At 45.8% G+C, this 25,415-nt stretch overlaps 1 protein-coding gene across 1 annotated transcript in view; it reads right to left on the reverse strand.

Moving 5' to 3' along the window:
* Window positions 1–25,415, reverse strand: part of USH2A (usherin) — a 499,855-nt gene that overhangs the window by 19,552 nt on the left and 454,888 nt on the right. Inside the window, exons 63-66 of the mRNA XM_053912470.1 lie at window positions 21,477–22,993; window positions 18,210–18,531; window positions 2,110–2,319; window positions 27–265 (exon numbers count right to left, since the gene is read on the reverse strand). Coding sequence (XP_053768445.1) covers window positions 27–265; window positions 2,110–2,319; window positions 18,210–18,531; window positions 21,477–22,993 — 2,288 coding nt within the window. The remainder of the gene's footprint in view (window positions 1–26; window positions 266–2,109; window positions 2,320–18,209; window positions 18,532–21,476; window positions 22,994–25,415) is intronic.

Here is a 25,415-nt window from a genome sequence, read left to right on the forward strand (position 1 = left end):
GTGTATTCGTTCTTCTGGCTGATCACCTTAGGATGACACCATTAGGGAAGAGCGGGGGACCCCACTGGCAGGAGGCTGTCCTGGAGGCCAGCGCCTGGACTTGGGGCGAGGACAGGCCCGAGGGTGGAGCAGGACGTGTTCTCAGCTCCGCTGTGGGCCCTCTGCTGCAGCAGCTGACGCAGGTGCAGGCCTCCACGCCGATGCAGTAGGTGGTGAAGGGCCGCAGGCCGTGGACAGTCTGCTGGGTGGCCAGGCCTTCAGACAGCTGCAGGATGGAGAGGGCTTGATGAGGCTGCATCCAGAACACAGGCCAGGGACACGTGTGCCTTGGGGACCCCCCCTCCCACAGCCCGAGTGCCACCATGGCTGTAGCTAGTATTTACCCTGAAGGAATTACCAACCCATTGCAGAGGCATGCCTGATACACACGGAAATGTAATGATTTCACAGTTAGGTCGATGTTGGAGGTGGTCACGGGATAGAACTCACAAGGCATACATTGTCTATTATCATCAAAAGACATTAGAAAATGGCAAAAAATGCACAAAGTTTTGATAAAATCCTGTGGCCCTCAGAATGATGCCTTAAAAAAATCTGTATTTGAATCATATTCCTACTCAACATTCTCTAAAGTCCATATTCTGCCACTGTTATTTGTATGGAATTTTGGGGTCAAAAATCCCTTCAAATCCAGGTTAGAGTTGGGTGCTCAGGAGCTTAAAATATGTATTTGATACATCTGTATATTTTTATATTGTATATTTTATATATATTTAAAAGTTTGATAGTCTTTTTTTACTCTGAGGGTATTGGTTGTATGAAATGTTATAGTCTTTTTCACAATTATCCTTGTTACATTATAAACTTTTTGGTTTATTTGGAGCAAATTTTTTTTTTTTTTTTACCTCATTGTGGTTTCATTAAGAACTCTTTGGGACAGAGGCCTTCAAAACTAAAAACTAATTTTCACATTGACATAAACAACATAGGATTAAGAAGAGCTATCTGCTATTGAAAAAAAAATTGCATACAGTGTACTCCAAATATAAATTATTTTAGTTTATTAACATTATCCTTGCATAAGCATGGATAATCAAGGGTTGATTGTGTTTACATCGTCCACATTTATTGAATATGAAGCCCGGTAGGAAGCATGCTAATTCTCCTTTGACACTCACTAGCAGACTTCCGTGTATCCAAGAGCTGTCTGGTGAAACTACGTTACAGTACCGGGCTCTGGCCTCTGCAGCTTTCCGCACACTTGCCCAAACCATTCCCTAAATTGGTCTAAATAATGTATAACGTAATCCTGCATGATTTCTCTATGAGGTTTGCGTGAACAAGGTATTATAGTCTGAACTTCTTCACGAGAAATGGAAGGGTGACAGAGAGGAGACACCTCCATTCACTGGCTTCCAGCCTCTTCGTTTCAGTCACACAGGAGCTGGTCTCATGGATTATCAGTGACCCTTCAGCCACTTGCTGGTACGAAAGCTGAGGTCCCCAAACAGCCCATCTTGTGTCCCCGATGGGCCCCCAACACTAATGCACCAACCATGGCTACACAGCTTTGTTGACTATGCTGTTTTGCAGTCCCTTCCAACACGCTAGAACTTTTCTCAAAAGTCACCAAAAGGAAGACTCCATTTCCAGGATTGTTCCGGAAATTTTCAAATGTCAACACGAGGATCCCAAGGGTATTATTCTTTGTTCTAATTTTTCTCTTTTTCAAATTGACGTGGCCATCACCAACATGGCCATCTGTCTGCCCCTTACTCTAGGCCACTTGCTACTACATGAAGTACAAAGGGGCATTTTCTAACTAAATTAATTTGATTTCATTACCTGTGAGGTCGTAGGTTTCTTACAACACTTGTGGGGTCTTTAACACCACCTTCAGCAGTGCTCTGCCTGGGTGTTACATATTGTCTGCGTGTGTCCTATTTCTTCTCAGAGGGACCTTTGTGCCCCTAAGTTTACTACGGGGTCACTGAGAGGAGACACATGAGAAAGAAAGACTAAGGAGAAGAAAAAGCAAGGGCATCGTGGTTTATGGAACATAAATAAATAAATAAACCAGTCCCGACTTTGAGTTCAGGGGCTACTCACCACCACCTCGGCCACGCCGGTGCTGTTGGAGAACAACCTATAGAGACTGATGACCCCGTTGGGCTTCCCAGGGGCGCTGATGTTGACCACTGCTTGTGTGGAAGATACTGCGTGGAACCTGGGAGCCGTGAGACCTTCTGGGGGGGCGGGTCCAGTCCTACACCGCGTCCAGCTACTGGGGGCTTTCCCTGCTGAATTCACTGCCCAGACCTTCCAAGAGAAATCAATAAGAGCAGTCAAAAGCAGGACAAGCTCAGACAGAAACAAAAAGTGGGCGACCCAAAGTGACTGAACACAACAGCACGCAGCAACACACTTTGATCCTGCAACTCTGTGATCATGTGGGAGTTTGAGCCCTTCCTCACTTATGGCCTCTGTCCTTGTGAACACAGAGGGGCCCCTGCAGAGCCCCGATTCCAGAACGCAGCAGCAGATTCAAGCCTGATGCAAAACCACCAGTCTCCGAGCAGAGGTGACGTGATGTTTGTCAGCTTCTGCAGACTGGATGGCTCTGCAGACTACTTAAAAACTCAGCAATTCTTAAACACTGGCCCCACCAAATCTGCATGAAAATTAGATTTTCCTTTCATCAAGGAAGGAATAAACATATGGAAGGAGGTATAATCTTATTTATCAAGAACTATTTGTATAATTAAGCACGAATATCCTAAAAGGTTGCCTTAGGTCATCATTTGCATGAGTAAGTAATTTGTAGAATGTCAGGTACAATAGACAGAGTAGATGGATGTGTGAGTGTATAGGGTTAAATTAGGCCCAATAAGAGCCAACTACACAGTGATCAATCAGAATGATAGATCTAAATGGCAATACAAGAAGACTGTCTGTGTGTTTAGGAGTGCCAGTATTCCTTAGTAAGCGCTCATCTTGTGCAATCGAACTTCAGGAGTTTTTTTTCTCATTTGGTGTTTTCTTTCTATCTGTCTACCTATCTACCTACCTACCTATCCATCCATCCATCCATCCACCCACACCCACCCATCTATTCACCATCTACCCACCACCTATCCATCCATCCATCCCTCCATCCATCCATCCATTCACACCCGTCTATTCCCCATCTACCCACCACCTATCCATCCATCCATCCCTCCCTCCCTCCATCCATCCACACCCATCATTCACCCATCTACCCACCACCTATCCATCCATCCATCCATCCAAACTTGCCCTGAGCTTTTAAAGACAAACCAGGAAGACGTGTTTGATTCTATAGTCCACACTTTCTAGGTGTGTGCAGTGTTAAAGAAACATGAAGAACTTTCAAAATCCAAGACATTTAGAAAAAAAAAAAACTGCAGGAAAACACTTTGCAGTGAGAATTTAGTTTCATTTTTGTTTGTTTTGCTTGGACATCAACAATATCTTCAAGAGAATAAACATTAGAGAGCTTTTCAGAAGTTAGGCCAACTCCTATGAGTGTTTCCCTACATTTTCTTTCTTTTTTTTTTTTTGGAGGGTAGGTTCCTTTGTAAAAGTAAAACTTCTGATGTTGAATTGCTCTTGGATTGCTATCAAATGCAAATCTCCAGCCCCTTGTTGATAGGATTGCCAGAAGCCCCATATGTAAAAGAGGTGACTAACCTACTTCCATAGCAGCTCTTGCTTTTTCTAGAGTTCTGATACAGTCTCTCATCATTTGCATAATAATCACTTAATTTACATAGACTCTACACTTTGCAGAGCACTTTAACATGTGCTGGCTGGCCTAGCTCTCACAACACAACCCTGGGGGTGGCTGGAGAATGCATTATTAGCCCACTTTGACAGGTGAGGAAATTAAGGCTCCAAAAATGTCACTCTCTTGTTCAAAGTGACAGAAATTTCAAGAGCTGAAACTAGAACTCTGCTCTCTGATAAACACTTTTATCCCTCTTTCCAATAAACTGGGCGTTTGATCCTGTAGGTCCTCCATAACCCGTAAATGAGTCACTGAGAATCCAGGTGGTTAAATACCCGGCCCACAGACAAATACCTGCAATTCTGGAGTAGAATCCAGAACCTGCAAGGGCGGATGGATGTGCCCAGGGTGCATTAGATGACGGAGGTTGATCTCAAAAGGCACAGGGAAGTTAGGAGAAGGAAGGAAGAGTCGGCTTCCCGGAGACCAGAGCCCAGGTCAAAGAGCCACTGTAGCTGCTTTTCAGTTCCCTCAGAAAGGGCCAAGGTCAGGGTTAGAGGGCAGCCTGCTGAAGAGGTCAGATTTCCGGATGGAAAAGAAAGAGTCCCTGGCTTCTCAGTTGCTCCAGATCCCCCTCTTTGACTGCAAATATCTTTCCAAGGGTACGGGGGCATTTTTAATTACATAATTAAAGGTTTGTGAAAAGGTTTATGGAGAACATACGCCTGGGAAAAGTAGGCAAAGGAAGGGGTGCCAAATTCTTTGCCAAGAGTAGAGCTTTGGTTGGTGACTGTAGGACACAGAATGTCTGTGGGGGTCACAGTGGGTGGGGAAAACAGGAAGAAAGTGAAATGAGGTGTAATAAAGTCAGTCAGCGAGCTGTCAATTAATTACTAAACACCAATGTGAGAAGCACAAGTGCAGACGGGGCATGAACTAAGGATCCGTCAGAGAAGGTGCTTAGCACGGTTCTGGCCCAGGACTATGAACATTAATTTCGCTTTCTCTTTTGATGTAGATGTAGAGTCATAAAAATTATTAAGCCTTTTTAACGCTGGTGTTGGCAGAGAGGACTAAACCTCACATCTTGCTGAACTTTTACTGGGTGGAGCCCTAGATCCAAACGTGACTCAATCCATGGTATTTTTAAGACACCTTGAGTCTCTATGTTACAACATTTTGTTGTATTTCTTTAGAAAAATTCTCTTCTAAAAGGCCGACAATAGGAAATTCCCCACCCCCAGCTGGGAAGGCAGGTAGGATCTAGTGTCTTTGTCTTTGACAGGAGACCTTCATAATACGGTGTTCTTTTCTCTAGTCTTTCTTTTCAGCATTTCATCAATTTGAGATCAAAACAGCATCCCTATAAATCAACATGCTTATGCAAAGCAGGATCAGCCTATTTGCATGAGCCTCTCTGGCAATGAAAGCTGACAGATAATAAACATTATGGATTTCACAGAACTCGAGCCACGAGGCCCTGTTTCTGTCATATCAAACCACCAGAAGCAAAGCAAAGAAGAACCTCTGGGTGATATTTCCCTTGCCTCCCACTGTCGAGGTGGAAGTCCTTTACCCAAAAGAGGCTGTGGATTTTTGTCTCCGCCCAGCTCAACAAGAGATAAAGGAACTGAAGCGTGGTTGAGGGTTCAGAGTAAAAATGTGAACAGAGCTTATGGTTTTGACTGAGTGACAACGGCCTCAAGACTCGAGTCCATCTTTGCAGGACGTGGGAAGAAGCAGCAGAGACCCTGCATGGGAAGTTTTGAGTAATATGCCCCTGATCTTTTAATTTCAGTGAACCAATACCAAAAAAACAAGAAACAAAATACCCTATGAACAGACATAAAATCGCCCACTTTGTCTAGCTCTATTCTATTTATTCTATTTGTTATCTATCTATCTGTCTGCCTGTCTGCTTGTCTGTCTACCTGTCTGCCTGCCTACCTGTCTACCTTTTACCTAATTGACAGTCCTTTTGGTTAGTACCCTACCACATAATCATTGAGAATACAAGCAGAATGCATGTGGGCTGCTCATAGGGCAAAAAGGGACATTACTGGGGATGGGGGTGGGGAATAAGGTTTATGAATCTCACGGCCAAGAGAAACATAAAGTAAGGATACTGCTCATCTTTGATTTATTCAGAGTACCCTTATACCTACATTATGCAGATGAATATGTTTATTATTTTGTAATAAAACGAAGATGATGAAAGGTTCCACTAAGACAACTTATTATTTGGGCTTAGTGCACGCTTGTCCATGTGAATGCGTGTGCACATGCTGCCACACACAAGCACACAAGGGCCACTCTAAGAGGTAGGAGCGTCCCGATGAAGAGCTGTGAAAAGTGAGAACGAGTTGAGGGCTGGCTGAGTCCGGTGCTTTCTTCTCTTGGATTTTAGTCGCAAACCTGGAAAGAGTTTCCATGTAGGAAGAGGCCACAGAAAACACAGGCTAACTGTTGAATAAATATCAAATAACTAAAATCATTAAACCACAAATTCCATAACCGACTAATAAAGTAGATTAATTTCTGGTTTCAAGCTAAACTTTTAAAAATCCGACCAGTGACTATTACTATCTTTAGGCTGCTGTCCATTAAAACATAAACTGATTTTTATTAACTCTCCCCTCCCCCAAGGACTCATTAACTGCATTTAGCCTTAAAAATATTTAATTACATACAGTGTCAGCACCTGTCACCAGACTGCCACAGTCCATTGTCATGGAAACAATGGGTGTGGCTTGCCCTCTGTTGTAAGCAGCCTCTTAGAAATTTTCCTTTAGGGAATCTGGCCGAGTGCTTCCTGCCGACAATCATACATTCATTTTGGGCGTCTGCATCAGACTTTCTGGTGGAAAGACCCTGGGACCTGCCTTTTCAACAGAGTTCCACATGCTTCTGGGCCCCAGGGCTGTCTGAGAAACGCAGAGGGCTATCTCTAGGAGCACGTGCAGAAACCTAGGCCGTGTATATTTTTGAGTTTCTATTCCTGTGATTTCTATGTGGAGTTGTCCTTGGCATTACCTTTGACAGGACCTTCAGCCATTCAAATAAGCACAAAGCACGCATCTGTCGGAATGTGCTGTTACAACTACAATCTCCATCACAGAGCTGACCACCGTGGCCACAGCGCCAAACAGAGCCGGGGTAGAGCCATCGTTCCCCACCCAGGTCTTGCTCCGGGGCAAGCTTCTGGAAGCACTGATATTTCTGGAACTTATCAGGTCTATTTTCCCCTCATCAAACAGATGAGTATTATTCTAAATGCTCCGAATTTCTCTGAACCCAACACCTCTCCTTCTAACGTTATCGTAGAAGGACACCAAGAATTTGTGAACAGAACCATTTGAAATAGTTTTATACAAGAGAAAGGGAAGGGACCACACCTCTGCAGAGGATGGGAGAAGGGGAGCCTTATGGGAAACTCTTCCAGAGAGGGACCTCTGTTATTGTGAGTTACTCTCCCACAATTTCCCACACTTCACTGTAAACAGTTCTCATTTCAATGCTTGGTCTCATTACATGGCTCACAGCTTTCACAAACAACCTTTTTCAGGACTGATCTTTTCCAAACGTACCCTTCCTACAAGGAGAAACTCTTAAGGTAAATTTCTAAGGGATTACTGATGTGCTTTTCCTTCATCATATTATAGAAAAGGACCTCCTTAGCTGGAAAAATATTTTATGATTCCTTTGGGTGAAGAAATGCTACAAGTCTTGATAGAGACAAGGGAACATACTTAGTGATGCATTCTATACTACGAGGAATCCGCTGCTGTCTCTTTGGTATCTTACTTGCTATCATTTTCCATACAAAAAAAAAATGGAATACAGGAATAACCAAATTCAATGAGCGATCTTTCACAGAAAAGAAAAATCCTCAAAATCCTCTAATCTGTCAACTCCTAATATAAGTGCCAGTAGCTGTCTTTGCCCTTGGAGCAATTTGAGATTTTTCTCTTTCTCCAAGTCACTTATTGTAAGTTGAATTATAACGGTGACTCTCAGAGGATTATGATATGGAGAAATTTTTAAGGCCTTTGCAACTTCTTTATGTCACTTGGGGTATCCTGTGACATACTTCCCTGTGAAATATGATGATTTTGATAAATAAAAAGCATTTTGACAATACCGAGGACAGAGTCATATCCAGCAGCTCTAGGAGGCTACACCACTGTTTAGAAAAACTGGTGCAGGTAACTACATTTTCCTGACAGTTCACATCCAAAATAAATAAAAATCCAACATGAACAGCCATGCCCATAATTAATAATGAGAGTAAATAGGCTGCATGTTAACGGGCAAACAATTAAATTATTTGTTTCCTGGGGGCATGTAATGAGATTGTTATCACACTCCCCTGAGGGAGACAAATAGATATTAAAAAGGTCTTTCCAATACCTGTATCGGCTGAGGCCAACAGCTAATTCAATAGATTCGATCAAAACCTCCGTTTCTTTCACTGCCCCTGATTTATGACCTTGGCTGTCGTTAGTCATCACTCATTGCAGTTTGCTCTCCAGCGCTCATAAATTATGCCTCATAAATAAAAAGATACAATCAACGAGATCATATCAATTCATCTGCCGCCTTGGAGTACATTTTCCCAGGGTGCTCATGCAAAAGCCTTTTCAAAGGGTAGCCTGTCATGGCTTTTGAGTATGTTCGAAGAGCAATCCGCCAAAGGGGGCTTTGCCAGAATTGTCGTGAGAGAGACGCATGGCAAGCGAGAGAAGGCAGGAAGGCGGAGATGACTTGATGGCAGGATTGGGCATTTCAGGAGCGGCCCCACGGGTGGCAGCCATGAAGGGGTGACTTGCTGAAAAGCTCTGTGGATCTGCCTCTTTAACTGGCGACCTGACTGATTTTCTTTCAACATCAAGTGGACTTTTTCAGCGTCTCTGCTTGCACGGTCCTTTGCTGGATCCATTTCAGTTACACGTGTACAGGTATTCTCCCTGGGTTCCCGGTTCCTTTCATCTAAAACACTTTGAACTGGGCAAGATGGGAAGGGATTTTAATGGAATTCTGGGGCCCAGGGGAAGAAGGACATTGTCTTACTTTCCACGGGCACATCTGAAATTCAGGGAAGTGAAGCCACTAAAGAGATTTCAAAACATCTTCCTTGGAGACATGGGTGTCTTCAGTCACCATTACTAATAAGCACGCTGCCTTGCTTTTTGGGGTCATTCTAATACATGGGGGAGGAGAAACTGGCTTCCATGTTAGTGGGAAATACTGAAATTAGCCTCCACTGGATTTTAGTAATGATTATGACAATTTGGAATTTAGCACATACTACCTTTTAATTGCTTATCTTGGATCTCCCTGAGAGAAAGCAGGAATCCAGCCCCGTCCAGCTCTCGGGGAGGATGCATAAAAGTAGCTGCTAAGTTTACGGAGCGCGTACACTCTGTAGGTGCACCATCTGCACTAATGTACTTCGTCCTCCCAGCCATCCTATGAGACGGGTATTACTATTACCATCAGTTTGTACACGAGGAAACGGAGGCAGAGAACACTTTACATCACTTGGTAAGTGGCAGGACCTCCCTTCCAATACAGGTATGTGACATAAAAGCCCCGAATTCGTTACCTTTTTCCACATAAGGCCACTGAAGGAAGACCTGGACACATCTTCCAAGTGTGTGAGGTCCTGCTTTGGGACTGTTGCAGACCCTGCATAGACTAGCAGTTTCTACAGGAATGGACTCAAAATGAACCAGTGGAAATTTCCACCAACATCCCCTGATGCCACCTTTGCTTTAAATAGATTACATGTCACACAGAGGCTGACGGTGCTCACGGACTTTCCACACTGTGGCGATGTTCTAGAACTTCATCATGTGCACTAAATTAAGAGCTCTACCCTAACTGATATGACATTGGCCGTAGACTTCCTCCATGGCCAGTTGCCAGAACAAGCTAAGATCCCACTCACCCTCTATGATTCACATCTCCAGGAATGACAGTATAGTTAACTAGGGGAGGCTGTTTATCATTCCTTAATTCAACAGCTATTGACTGGGCCATTTCTCTGTGCCAGCCACTGTTCTGAGAGCTGGGAACATAACAGGGAACATGGCTGGTGGGGATGGGCCCTCAGGGGAGGGGCTCTCCACAAACAAACAAACGGAAAAAACTTAGAGGGAATAAACTATGTGGGATATGGGGCTATGGTAAGAAAAGGCTGAGTTGTCCAAGAGATGCCCCCAGGAGGTGGGGTGCTAATGGCAAGAAGGAAGCCACCACACGACGACCTGGGCAAGGGCATTCTGGGCACAGCAAGGGCACATGCAAAGGCCCTGGGGCTGATTCTCAAGAAGACTGGTGTGGCTGAGCTGAGAGAGCAAGGGCCAGAGACAAAGACAATGGTGGCCACAAGACAAACCACGAGAGATCCTTGTTGAACCAGAGAGGAGTTCGAATTTTATAGGAGGTCACGGGAAGGTGCCCGGGAGGGGGTTGACTTTATCTGATTTACAATTGGCAGATATAAATGGATATTAAATAATTTCCATATTGTATATATATTAAAGTTTAATGTTACACAGGAGTGACAATGCCCTGGCCTTTAACTCATTTAACACAGCAACACTACTAAGGTAGGTCTGTCTGTTCATCCCGAGGCTACAGGTAAGGAGAGTGAGGCCGGGAGAATAAATCACTGTGGACAGAGAGCCAGAAAGGAATGCCGTTGCGATGACAATCCCACTCAGTTTATCTTCGCAGGGTCAGGAGTTCCTGTACCTGATGGGGTGACTTGAAGAAGCTGCGCTGAAGCAGAATGATTACTGAACTTGGGGTCAGAAAGTCTAGACCTGAGTTTGGACTCTGACATTTTATTGACGGAATAGGTTTCTAAATCATTCTGGTTCCTGATTATACAGAAGGAATCACACTGCCCACTTCACAGGACTCTTCTGAGATTTACAAGCCATACGTTTTCTATAAATTTATGAAGAATTAGGTAGCAAATAAGTACATTTATAAATATCTTATTAAGATATTTGAAAGCCCCAGAGTTGTATGCAAATGCAATTTGGAGCAACCATGGAGGGAATTTAAGAAAATAGTCTTTGGAACTTGAATCTCAAGTTTCAAATTTGAGCTTATCCACTTACCGACTGCCTACTTGGGCATGTTAACTCGTATCTCAGTTGTCCTTATTTCTCAGGGTTATTATTGGAAATAACCCTTAGCTCAAATGGTTGCTCCGAGTTCATGCATGTTAAACTCTAACATAGTTCTTAGCACATACCAAGCACTAAATCAGTAAAGACGGGTATTATATGTTATTTGTGTAAAATGTCGAGAGAGTCTGGGAAGAGCCCGTGGGACTAAACAGCAGTTCTGTCGCTTCCTACTGTCAGGAACTGACAACAGAAAACCCTCCTCCAGAGTTCAGTCCATTTCTTTCTGTGTATCTTTCTCCTCCTAGGACTTTGAGGGTTAGAACAAATGGAAGACTGGCTTTATAGAAATATTGCTTCTACATCGAAATTTGCTGACAAGTTGGCATTCTCTACTTTGCCTTATTAGTTAAAATTTTTCAAAAGCATCTGAATGTAAGCAAAAGTATACATTGGGGTAATTCCATGGATTCTTCAAAGAAAAACATTTATTTCCAGTTACCGTTACCAATATGCTGACAGGCATCGAGAAGAGAACTGTGCAGTTTCCTACACATGTATAGGCATCTTAGTAACGATCGGATCCATCAAAACATAGAGAAATCAATGTACAAGAAAACGTCTCAGCCGTTTTCTTAAAGATTTTAATTGAAGGTATTGGATTTACTTAAATATGGTAACATTTTTTGGTTTCCACCTGTAGATAGGATTGCTTCATACAGACCAACATATACATTTTGAATTGAATGGAAATATATCATTAGTCCAAATATTTAAGTGCAACCCCCTACCGAGTCTTCACACTTAGTGTTTCAGCAAATAGGTGATCCTCTATCTCGGAGAGGATTCTACTGGGGAAAACGTTGCCACAAATTGGGTGGCACAATTGAGAAGCAGCAGCACTCCGAAGTGTGGGGGGAAGTTCTGGGTAACCTGTTCACCTCCAATCTGATCTCTGCCCTGCTCCGGATTCCATGAGGCTGAGTCTGCCATCTACTTCCCAAAGGAATAGCAGAGTTGAGCTTTCTGCTTCTCCTGCTCCCTGTCTTTGGCACCCCAGTTTGGCAAGGCTGTGTTCCTTCTCTATAGCTGTAGTGCTTGGTTGTGTCTGGGAATTGCTTCTCCCCTTGGTCCCTCTAGGGGTTGAGGGTAGCAGCTCTGGCTATTGTCCCTGAAGACAAAGAGATCTCTGCTTTTATGTAGGTCTGTTGTCATTGCAGAGATTGTCCAAATCCATATTTTTCTGGACACATGGTTTGTGGGTATATTTCTTTGTCTCATCAACTAAGCTTTGGGTTCCCGAGGACTCAAGTGTGTGACTTTTAGCCTCCTTCTCCCATCCTAGTATTAGGCATACACTTGAACTTGATGGGTGGTGAACAGCGACAGGCTATTAAATATTCAACCTACAGGATAAGGGAAATAAGTGAAACATGCCTCACCCTTGTCTGGATATGTCCATGGGACCTAAGTTTCAGGTGACCGTGGGGAGCCTTTCTGTTCATGGCCATCTCACTGAAGAAGGTTTGTGAGGAGGTGTGCAGACAGGTTGGCGTTCAGTTGGGGGAAATTTGGGTGCATTGGACATTTTAGGTCCAGCAGACCAGCTTCCATCCCGGAGACAGGAGGATGCACATCGGATGAGTGTAAATCTGAGTTGCATCAGTAGAAGGGTGAGAACCAGCCCGTCCTCAGATGGGTAATCTGTCTCAGAGGCAGTGGGAAGACCGCCAACAATAGGAATTTAGGAACAGAGCCTGAAGGGTCGCCTAGAGAGACAGAAAAAGAACAAAGAGGCATGCACACGGGCTGGAATGATAGGCAGGGTGGCAGACAAGTGACTTGGTCCCTGGCCCAGGGGCAGAATTCAGATTTCTATTCAGGGAAATGTCCCATGGCCTTCAACCTGTGCTGTAGCACAGAGGCTCCAAACTTTCAGAACAAATACACCGCTTGAGTCAGACAGTATCAACAAATCATTTAAAACCTGGAGCCGTGGGCGTTGGGGGTGGGCGCAGCTTAGTTCTTGCAGGAGAAACTAACCAAACAAAAGCCTCCATGCTGGTCAGAAACACGTTAGTGAGATTAACAGCTAATACCTAATTAAATGCAAGTCCAAAGCCAAACAGAAAACACGCTCCACACGTTTTCTCGAAATGGGATACAGGAGACGTGTAGGACGGGGAAAGGGTGACAGCCACAGAAAACAGGCCCTTGGACACAAGTAGCTAATCACAGAAGTAGGGAATCAGCCTATCAGGGTTAGGAGGGACCTTAATCAGGGGTGCGGGGCTAGTTATTCCTGTCCTGAGGAAAGCAGACACGAGGACAAGGAAGGCTGCCTGCCTCGCCCAAGGGGTGTTGCACCTCCAGAGCCCTGTGCTCTGCGTCAGAGATTTGTGCATTCTGACACTGTACCCACCTCTCACTGACGGAGACAGAAGAACCCGTTCACTCGGGTCTCTGCCCTCCGGGAAGAGAGGGCCTCCTCCTTTTATTTCGTGGGGGCTTGAGTGCAGCTGGGGAGGTGGGCTCACTATGGAGCAGATATGTACAGTCTCTCAGTTCTCCTGACACACCCATTGTTTAATGATGAGAGTAAGGACAGGGGAACTAGCTATCTTGCCCAACCTGTGTGACTTGGTGACTAAGTCTCCTTGAGACAAAGGAGCATGGTGGGGGGATGGTGCAGGCCAGCTCCTGTTTCTGGCTGAGAGTCCCCCACGTGACCCTGAAAGATGGATGGCGGAAGTGGGACCCTGGGACCAGCCTGTTCAGTCCCAGTGCCCCATCCTCCTGGTCAAAGGAAGGTCCAAGGAGCCGTGAGTCCTGCTCTTGGTTGACTTGTGGATATTGGGCCAGAGGGGCTCTCTTTCCACTCTGAGGGGGGAGGGTGGTGGTAATAATAATAATAATAATAATAATACAGCTATTATTGTCATTTTATCAGTTCAGTCACTTCTACATATGAGGTTTTGTCCTAAACACATTCATATGTCAACCCATTTAATCCCAAAGTAAACCCATAATTCAACGCTGCTCCTATTCACATTTTAAGGACAAGGAAACCGAGGCAGGGGGGTGACTTGAGCCAGAAAGTGCCAGCAATGATTTTCTCCGAAGCCTGGAGAGAGTCATGTGTGAAATGAAGCCGAAAAGAGAAAACTCGAGAGGAAGGAAGCAGAGAGAGAACGAACTGAACAGCGTGGAGTCCTGCACCCCCAGTCCCTTCGGGGGCCCCGGTGTTTTCACTTTTCCTTGCTTTCAAGCAATTTCTTCAGTTCCTTTCCCAGACAGGAGAGCAGAAACAATTCTCTTTTGTTTTAGTCAAAGTTGGCTTTTAATCACTTGTAACGAAATAGATATGATACCTTATTGATGGGGTAGGTTTTCCCAAGGACCTAATGGGGCTCTTATACATAATAAATGGAGTAAATGAGATTTACTACTTATTTGCATTTATAGTTTATAATGTATTTATAACGTAGTAAATGCATCCATCAGGTCTCAACACTGAACGTCATTACTGACATTTCCGCATGTCCATGGTGGTGGTGGGTAAGCACGTACCTATTCAGTGTCTGAGGCTGGAGCGAGACACTCGCTTGCTTTGATACAATCCGAAGCTAAACACTGTCAGAAAAATCTGATTGATTAGGATCAGGTTTTATTCTGAATTTATTCTGTCAGGTTTTACAAATTATAGATTATAAAGGCCCGTCAATGGAAGCCAGAGTTTGATCAGAATGTTGAAAAATGTAAGGTTATAGTTTATCCCTACCGAGGCCCCTAGAATTTAGAACTGGAGGGGGCTCCTGTTTACAGATGAGGTTAATTTGCTCAAGGATGTTGAAACAGTGACAGAAAGGCTACAAGCTGCTTCTCCTCCCTTCTAGCTCCTCACCTCCTCGTTGGTAGCTTTTGCGGGGCTGGCACAGAGGAGGCCTCTGCCTCCCCTCCCATGGTCCTGACAACTGCTTTGGGCAGGAACAGCGTGGACCCCCTTGTCCCCTCCACCCTCTTCTGCATACACTGCACACGGAACCACTGGGGCAGCGTGGGCCTGTCAGAGAGCAGCCGCCCCGGGTGGGCCCCACAGCACCAGCCTGCAAGGCAGACCGGTACTTGAGTGTACCCCAGGTCCCTTCCACGCCGACCTGCCGCTTCTCAGCCGCCCCTCAGTCACCAGGCCCCTGGAGCCTTTGGACACCCTGCCTGTGTGTGGGTGCTCATCGCTGAAAGCTGTCAAAGTGGGCACATTCCAGGAACACTCACAGCATGATTCACTGGAAGGGTGAGTCACAGCAGGTCCCCAGGAACCCACGGTGAGTCACCGCCTTAGGCAAGAGATGAGTATGAACGCAAGGGTTGCCTAGTGCCTGGGCCCCGGCTCACTGCCTGCAGGTAAAACTGCACATCTCAGGGTGGGAACTCACACCCAGGTGCCCTGCTGGTGCCTGTGGACAGACCATGGCCTTCAAGTGCTCGCTGAGCAATTAAGAACTTCCCCACTTGTAATCTGCAGGCTCCTATCATATACATTAGTACAGCCTAACTTTGAAAAAGATGAAGACAGAAATGGGTATTGTCTGTGGGGGAAAATCCTACTGGATGTGTCCGTACTCTGTCAGGGCCACACGGGAGTGGGCAGGGGATGGGCACCGTGTGGATGGCCATCTGCCCTCCTGCCGGTCATCACCATCCTTCTGATTAACGGGCCCTCAGGTCCAGGCAGAATCCCAGTCCTGGGTGTTTACTCCCTACACGCGTGTGCATTGCCTCACGCAATACACACGCAAAAATACACGCAAAAATTCCAGTCTCTGCGCAAGAGTCAAGTCACTGACGGGCGTTGGGTGAACCGACAGGATGCATCCACCGTGATGAAGGCGTTTCTGAATTCCACGTGCCTGTGAAACAACCCTCAGACGGGCTGTGAGCAACGCAACTTCCTCCCAAAGACAACAGGCTCTTTCATAAACGGGAAATCGATTCTTTTAGCAAGTGACTTCCGTGAGATTACTCAGGGTCCGTATAGACTCAGCTCACACAGGCTAAATAAATCCAATATTTTAGTTCATTTACTTCAGCATTTAATCCATACTTTTCAAACTAATTCCTATAAGAACTGGGTTTTGGGGCCAATAGGTTTTTTTTTTTTTTTTCCTGTTCTCTATCCTTCTTAGGTTGTAACAACATGGAGTTAGCTAATAAATGCAAATTTGAGATCATTTAGGAGAATCAAGTGAAATACTTCCATTCGGGTGGAATGAATATGGAGGAGGAGCCCGACACAGAGCTGATAATAAAGGTGACAAAGGAGACAGCGTAGCCTGAGGTCCTTACCTTGTCTCCCCTCTGCAGTGTGGGTCCCTCAGCTCCTGATTGGAAAACTGACTAGAGCTAAGAGACACACTTGGAGTTTTCCATTCCTCAGAAAACTGAGATGAGACTTCCACAGATCGCACGGCCAGTTATGGAACCCAGTGGCGTCGCAGGGTGCGAAAGAAGCTCCCATCACTAGCTTGCCTTCCGAATTTGTGGGTCATTTAGTTTCGTCTAATTAGAAGCCAAAGATTTCATGCTGACTCCATCCAGATCTCTCACAAGCAGAGTCTTATTCATAAGAGGAATAGATGATTCAAAACAGAGGGGTCTTTGATCACGTGACACCCTTCAGTAAAGACAACAAGAACAAGGGTGACCAGGAGGTTCTGGCTGTTCCTCACAGTATTCCTTCCCCAACTGTGGCATCAGCAGGTGTTTTCTTTCTTCGCAACACAAACCACAACCCTTGCCCTAAACCTAGGGACCTGTGTGTTTTTAAATAATTTTGTTTCTTCAAATTTTGCAAAGGTAACAAGATGTATATATTATATATTCTGTAACGTCCCCAGAATCATCTTGTAATGAAACACAGTATTTCTGCAGCAAAATATATACATATTCACATTAAATGGGATGCATAAATGCTATAACTAGTCTCAAATTTGTTTAGATTGGGTTTTGTTGCCACACGAGTTTGGTCAAATGCAGATTAAAAAGAAAAAACTTGTATTTAAGAGATTTTTAGATTTAGAAATTCAAACAAGGGATGAGGAATTTGTATTTCTCCAAATATTTCAAGAATCTACATTTTCATCTCTTACTCACTTCATGGGGTAGTTTGTCCCATACATGATTAGCCTGAATACACTCTTTTCACAGTTCACATGTTACCAGTAATCACTGTCCTCATTGATTTGCTCACCCTGTTCCTGGGGACTTAGTGATTTTGTTATTTCTGGGTATGGTAAGCTTTCCAAGGCTCAGTTTTCTCTTTTGGCAAACAGCACTGGGCATTGTGCCTGGCAGTAAGCTTCCTTTGACTGCAAGAGAGGGATCAATTCCAACTTGAGCAGAAGAGGAATCTTAGAAGGACATGGAATGAAAAGACCGGCTGAAGAACCAGGCTTCGGACTAGCAGGGATAAGGAAAACTTTCACATGGAGATTAGGAGTATTTTATCAGGACTTCTCACCCCCACTCTTCAAATTCTGAGTCACTCCTCCAAAGATCAAGCCCCAGGCGAGTCTGAGTCACATGCCCACCACTAGCCTAGGGGACGGCCTGACACTGATGGACACTCCCAGGAAGACTGAGTCATTCCCCCACAGGAAATGGGGCTGCTCTTACAAGAACACAAGTGCATTCTGATGGCCAAACAAAACACACCTAACACGTGGTGTCCTCTATAGATTTCCAAATACTTTCAGAATACTTTTCTTAATTTGTAGCTTTTTAGAGATAATGCAAAGTCGTACTTTTTAGGCTGTCCCTGGACTAAACTTGCTTCACCCTCATGCAAAGGTTGGTTATTTTCCTCTAGATTTCTCTCAACATTCCACATCTTTCTTGGGCACAGGGGCTGGAGATGCTGGAGATGCATAAAATAGAGATTTTATGTTGTCTTGGTACAATGAATGAGCTATTTTCAAGGTGATCTTTTAACAAGAAGTATTTCCTACCAAGGCAATTCTGATAGAGGGAAGCTGAATGACAGAAACTCACTTCATCCATGAGACATGCAAATACTTTGCCTGAAATCTACGTAGGAATAACAAGCCTATGGATCAAGAACCAAGAAAATGAAGAAGGCAAATGAATATGGTTTTTCCTCCCTCATTTACTGCTCAAAAATTATCACAGGATGTTATTAACTTCCTTAACTTCCCTGTGTTTCTCTAAGCAGCTTTTCAAATTGCCAGCGCCTTTTACAGGCAGGCGCCTACGTGTGCGTGCAATTTCAGGGGAAGGCGCTGATTGCGCCCAGTTCTTACCTGGTACTCGTACTCCGTGAAAGGCAGGAGTTCGGAATCCACGAAAGAGCTTGTGCTTCCGTTATAGGTTAGAACTGGGTTGGGCTGTCCAGGCTGGGTTGCGATTTGTCTTCTGTACAACTCATAGTACAAAACATGTCCATTTGGCTGAAGCGGTCCTGCCCACAAAAGGGAAACCGTGGGCTGGAGCCCTCCTGGAGCCGACCGCACCTCCAGGTGTGGGGGAGGCTGCATTGCAGGAGCTGTCTCGGGGGTCCGCGTGCGTGTCCAGTCACTTGACACACACCCAAGCGCGGTGCAGGCCTGAACCCGCACTTCGTACCTTCAGGACACAGGCAGAAATGACCCGTTATTGGCAAAGCAGATTATCGTTGGAAGAATCTTTAAAAGACCAAGAGTTTTGGGATAAAAAGGCAAGTAAGTTTATATTTATTCTTATTGATGGCCGACCCTTTTTAAAAAAAAGTAAATGAGTCATATTTCCCTAGAAATTTTAGAACATTTCAGTCAATTAATTAATTCATTCATTGACTGATTTTTAGACAGAGTGGAAGGGAGGGAGAAAAAGAGGGAGAGAAATATCAATGTGTGGTTGCTTCTTGCATGCCCCACACTGGGGAACCTGGCCTGGAACCCAGGCACATGCCCTGACTGGGAATCCAACCAGTGATGCTTTGGTTCATGGGCTGGTGCTCAATCCACAGCCACACCAGCCAAGGTGAACATTTTAAATTCTCCTAGATTTCCTAGGAGAAAATAAAGAATCTCATCTCTCAGGAAAGGGGGAGGGGTACAATCTTTCCCTAAATAGGAGTATATGGAATAAATAAGCTTTCAAGATTCTGTCCAGCATGCGTGTTCTTTTAGTCGGAATTGCTGAACTCAGTGATGAAGAAGGCAGATCTTGAAGACTCTGAATCAGCTTTCAGCAGCTTTGGGCTCTCCCTAACCCTGTAGCTGGAGCTGAAAGAGTCCCCAGGCATGTTTCTGGGTCATGAAGGAGCACCACGGGGTTCAGGCCTCCTAGGTAATAAATGCCCTCACCTGATACCTGACATTTCACAACAGGCTCCCTCGCACCACACAAACACCTTTCGGGGCCAAAGTTAACCCAGCGGCACACTAGATGATCCATCACTGAGACACCTTTATCACCATCCAGTTAAACTCAACCAATCAATTATGTGATGTTTCTCCTGCCACTTGCCACGGTCTATTTACATACCAGGGACTGTCCCCTTCCATTGAAAGGGGCTTTGGTTAGCTTTAAGTGCCTATGGCTGCAAATGAGTGCTTTCTGCTTCTGTTCCCAGGCTGCCTCCACCAGATTTTATGGCACCCTAATTTTTCCTCAAGCATCTTTCTTTCTCCCTTTGTTTCTTTTGGGGCCAGCCTTTTTCTCTTCTATTTTCCGCCTTCAGTCTTTTTTCCCCGAGTCACTGCTTTCTGTCTCCCTTTCCCCTTCTTAGTTACACTCGTCTCTCTCTCTGAGATGCCTTTCCTTCCCCTTTTCTGTTCTTTCTCTCTCTTTCGTCTCGTGCCCATCTCTGCCTTCATGGGGCTACCAGTTTAGTGGTGAACAAGTCCACTGCTGTGTATAGATCTGACTTCTAAGCAATGCTCGGAAGTCGCTTTTGATTTTCCACAACTGGATTGTCTGTTTTCTGAATCATGTGTAGTAGCTTGAAAATTCTGGGTCAGATTCCTGCTGCCATTCAGGGATTCCCCGTCTCCTCCTTCCTACTGAACAGTGGGGGTGGAAGTGGGGGTAGGGTGGGGTGCCCATAGGAGGTCACGCTAATCAGTAAACATGAAACTGCTGGGAAAACCCAAACCTACATGAATCCCAACTTCATACATAAGTGACCTTCTGACTTAAGTCAGTGACGTTGTGTATAGCTTCAGTTACTGTGGGTGATGAAGAGACGCCTCTCGTTGCCTTCAGTGAGATTGCTAGGTTTATGAGGTACATCAAACTTTTTTTTTTTCAGCCTGGGAAACGGGTCCCTCTCACATCTGAAAACCCTCTTCTTCTCCAGAAATCTTTCTGAATACCAGTTTCAAAGAGTAGCTAGTTGACAGGGTTTTTAAAACTTGCAGGGACCAGCCAGCTAAAGAGGAAGCAAGCACACAGCACACAGAGTCTGCAGCGAACATGAGCCTTTTATGCCCCGAATCAGGGAAAAATAAAAGCCAACCTGCAGAGCATGTGGCTTTGCCATAGAAGATGCCGGCGGAAGCTTTAATGGCTGTTTAATATTTAACGCGACCCTAGATAACTGCCATGAGTAGGTGCGTAGGACTGTGAACGCGTCATTTCAACAGCACCGTGTAACAGACGTAATTACAGAAGGCTCTAATCTACACGAGTAGATTACAATAATAGCCGCGTTTCACCCATGGTGGTTAGAAATCAAGTCAGCCTTTAATTTATTTTAGGTGGTTCTGTTCATTTTACTAAAATTTAAGCACAAAATGTCTTTTAGTACTCTTATCTCTGGGGATGCAAGTGGCTTAAAATGTGGTGGGGACACCTCCCGAGCCCTTCTTTAAGCAACGGAAAGAGGGCCAGGGGGCAGGTTTCTGCACATGGAGAGCATTCCCCGGGCCAGCAGAAAGCCTGGAGGGACCACTGAGAAACTGTGAGCTGACCAGTGGCCCCGTCCCGAGAAACCCTGAGGGCATGCAGACACCAGAAGGGACTCCTGACTGTCCTTATTACCCTAAGGGCTTGAGGAAGCAGAGTCAGAGGAGTGTCATTCTCTCTGGAAGAAGAGCCAGGTTCTAGGACAAAGGCGCCCCCAGAATTCATTTTGGGTCAGTCCAACCTGAGCTGGTAATACCTCTCACTCACTGGCACTTTTTAAATTCTTTATAATAATACCTTAATTTCACCTCAGCTTAAGTCAGCTGACCCCACTGAGGCTCTCAGAATGGTCCAGGCCTATTTTCAGGAGGGGCTGGTTTAGGAAATGACCCCATCTCTGTGATACTTTGTTCAGATTTGTGAGGTGCAGACATTTCTGGGGGAAAAATAACAACTGACTCTCCAAATGTCACCTGCACGAATTTTGCTCTCCAGAAGTTAAGCAAGCAGGTGGTCACTGGATGATGATGTGGCCCACCCACTGTGAATGGTTAAGCAGATGGGGGCTGGGGACGTCACACATCTGGCTATCAGCGTCTTCACCTGAATGGACCCAGGGCTCACACCATAGAAGGGACAGTGGCTTGCTCTCGACAAACCTATGGTAAGCTACTACCCACCTGCAAAACGGCTCCAGCTGGTTCACCACAAATGCCCGTGTACCGAACGAATCGTGAGTTGTATTTATGTGTATGATTTTTGTTTCTCTTTCGAGCAGCTCACGGACGAAGAGAGTATAGTTGACGATGTGGCCATTGGTCCTCACTGGGGGGTCCCAGTTCACTAAGATCTCCTGAGGACCAGAGGCCTGTAATTTCGGAGGTTCCATTCCTGAAGGTGCCGAGGGGCTGGTTTGATCTTTGACGAGTGGACTCAGAACACCCCCTTGGCTATTGCTGGCGGTGACTGTGTAGCCATACTCCACTCCTGGGGTGAGAATGAAGTCGTGGTAGCGAGTTTCCAGGCCGGTATAGATGATGGTTCCATCCCTCCTAAGTTCATAACTTCGGATGTGGCCATTTGGGGTTCTTGGAGGCTTCCAGGTAATTTCAATGGACTCAGAGCCTGTGACTTGCAATTTTGGCGGGTCCATGTCCTGTGGTGGGGCCTCCATGGTCCAGGCAGATCGTGACACACTAGCCGCACAACCTCCATTTGTACAGGCTACCAGGGAGACGTTATACTGAGTGTGAGGCTGCAGGGGAGTGATCAGCAGGGACAGGCTCTGCCCAGCACGGTACTCCTGACCATCACACCAGAGTACATATTCGGTGATCTTTCCATTCTGGATTGATGGCGGCGACCAAGATGCATTGATCTCAGTGGCACTGATGGCCCGCAGGGCTGGAGGGCCGACCCCCACTGGAGCAGCCTCTGGAGTCACGGTGCTGGTGGGTGTACTGGTGCGGCAGCCTCCGCGCGTGCAGGCTGTGACCATGTACCTGTACGTGGAGAAAGGGAGCAGCTCTTCATCGGTGTAGTTGAAAGTCACAGCGTCGAAGCTGAGAGGGTAGAGCGCCCCGTTCTTCTGAAGCCGATAGGACTGGATGATGCCGTTATGCTGCTCTGGTGGGACCCAGGAAATCAGCAGTTTGGGGGGACTCAGAGATACATAGGTGATCTCAGGTGGAGAGAGGCCTTCAGGAGGTGCTGGCATGGTCCTTACTGCCGTCCACGAGCTACAGGTATGGCCTGCTGCATTCCACGTGTGGATCTTATATTCGCATGGCATCCATGGCTGCAAACCCGTGTCGTTATACACAAAGGCATTCCTTTCAGTCCTATATTCCGTGAAAACAATGTCCTCATTGGCCTGGATGGTCTGATTCCCCCAAGCCCTTCCCTCATAGCATCTTCGAATCACATCATAGCGAGTTATCTTTCCATTTGGGTGAACGGGCTCAGACCAGGTCAGCTCAACACTGGTGGAGCCAGCAGCCTGGACACGGGGAGGCAGCTGAGCGTGGGGTGGGGCCTCGTCGGTACGCACAGGCTGGGGCGCGGACAGCGCACAGCCTGCCCGGGTGCAGGCCTCCAGCATCAGCGTGTAGGCCGTGGAAGGGGCCAGGCGTCGGAAGAGAAACTGGCGATTCAAGCCCATGTACTCCAGGATCCCGTCACTGAAGACGTTGTAGGTCTGCAGCAGGGAGAGAAGCAAAGGGAAGATGACCCACAGCATGTGACTTCCTGGTGCTGCTATCTTGTCCCTTTTAACCTTCCCCACCGCCAGTCCTCATCTTGATGACCTCAATCTGGAAAGAACAGTCCCATATTGATTTGGGGAATATGACGTAAGTCCATAGAATGAGGGACAATGTTTTCCTGTTTTATTGTTTTAGGCTGGATATTACTCAGACATGTATCTACAGGCTAAGGGCTGCTGAATGTGATTCTTGGACTTAAAGGAGTGTTCGTGGGGTTTCCTCCTATTTTTATCTTTTAGAAATAGCCGATAGTATTCAAATTCACTATCTGATAGATACTAAGTACTTTCGGTTTCGTCCCGAGTGGGTTAAGTCAGCCCTATCTACATTGTCTATTTCCCACATCATTTACTGGGAAATGGAATTACATGCTGCGGCATTTGTACCAAGGTGCCGGGGCTGAAAGTGTGTGTGCGTGGGGGGGGGGTGTAGGTGCACACACATGGGACATACATACACACTTGGATGACTAGAACATGAAAATAATCACTCTCTTTCCTCTTGCAGGCCACGAAGGAATCAATTGTTCCTTTGGAGCAAGTATTGTACCTTTTTTTTTCCTAGGGGAAATCATCTGAACACCCACCATACAGGCAAGTTTTCATTCCACTGTCCACTGTTCATTGGGGAAAACGAGCAGTAACCGAACTTGGATGTGGATGTTTTGAGCAGTGGCCCCCCACCCTTTTCCTGCGTCGGGTCCACCTGTGAGGACACGCCCTGTGGATGGCAGTGACTCTCCGGGAAGGAGTCTCTAAGAGGGGCTGGGGCACATCCAAGGTCTAGTTTGACACATCCCCACAGCTGGTTCCCGGGAAAGCTTACCTTAGCCTGCAATTTTGATAGCTTTAATGTTATTCAAGATGAAATAGCGTGCACTTCGGAAACCCTCATACGTTGAACTGTATGGTGTGATATTCTTGTTGGGGTCCCAGAATAAGACCATACCCATGAGGAAAGGGGAACGGCATATTTCCTGAAGCACACTTAGACTCTATGATCAATCTGGAATTCTCCATGACTCCCTGGCTCCCCCCGCATGTTCATCTGGCAAATCTCTAACTAGCGTTAAATTCAGTCTTCCCTCTGCACCCAAGCTCCTAACTAGGCTTGGTGAAAAACACTCACGTATGCTGACTGGCCTCACTTTAAATTTCTTACCATAAATTTTAAATAGGTGATTGCCAATGGGTAATCCTATTCTATTCCCCCAACTCTGCACTCTCATTTTCCAAAGGGATGGTTTCATATCTCCTTCTCTCCCCACTAACCACCAACACCCCCTTCCCTTTGTCACAGGTGGTTGTGGACGTCACCACGCGTGGGACTGGGAAGAAAGAAGCTGTGGGGAGGGTATGTTCTCATGTCCATGTGACTCTGGAGTTACACGTTGCCTTCTTCCCTTCTGCTACAGATGAAGACTCTCCGCCCCTAGTGAGGCCACCTGAGCTCTGGATCCCACCCCTGCTTCCAACAGACTTCACTCCACAATTATTCTCATCATCTCTTGTATCACCAATTTCTCTCCCTCTACTGGCTTATTTCCATAAGGGTTTCAATGCACTCCCATATCTTTCACTGTTTTTTAAGTAAAATTTCTTAATACCATAGTCCCCCAGGGATCACCCCATTTCTCTGCTTTTGTTTTCATCTGTAATTCCTTACAGAGTCGCTGTCCACATTCCCAGGCTTGCTATCCCCTCCCCAGGCATCCCAACCAGTTTTCCCATCTCATCGCTGCATCTTCTGTCAAGTCACAATGGCATCCTCATCTCCAAATCCAAGGTCACATCTCTGCACTCATTTCACTTGATCTCTCAAGAGCCTCTGTCATATTTCTCTTCACTTTTGGGACAACCCACTCATCCCCTTTACCTTGTCTCTTACTTGCCTGTTCTCAGTCTCTGTTGCTGACTACTCATCCTCCTCTTGACCCCCAAATCTCATCATCTCTAGTTATATTCTCCCCATCCCTAAGCTCCTCCAGGCTCATGCCTTTAAACACTGCCTGTCTGCTAATAAATTCCCAATGTATCAATCTTAGGGAAGAACTCTGGAGAGAGTCCTAGACTTGCCCCTCCACTGTCTACTTGCCCCCTCAAATCTGCACATCTTCCAACCCTACCCTCCCAGTCAGTGACTCGAGGCCAACAGAAGACATTCTGAAGTATCACTTTTACTTCCTGTTTCACATCCAGTCCATTAAAAAATCTTGCCATCTCTACCTTCTGAATAGATCTCCAATCCACCCATATTCACAACTCAATCTTCACAACTCCCACGCCACACTCAACTCTACCCTGAATTCTTTAATAGCTTCCAAACTCCACTGGCCCCCTTGTAGTCCACTTTCTA

Source organism: Desmodus rotundus, chromosome 10 (genome assembly GCF_022682495.2).
Source record: "Desmodus rotundus isolate HL8 chromosome 10, HLdesRot8A.1, whole genome shotgun sequence".
NCBI lineage: Eukaryota > Metazoa > Chordata > Mammalia > Chiroptera > Phyllostomidae > Desmodus > Desmodus rotundus.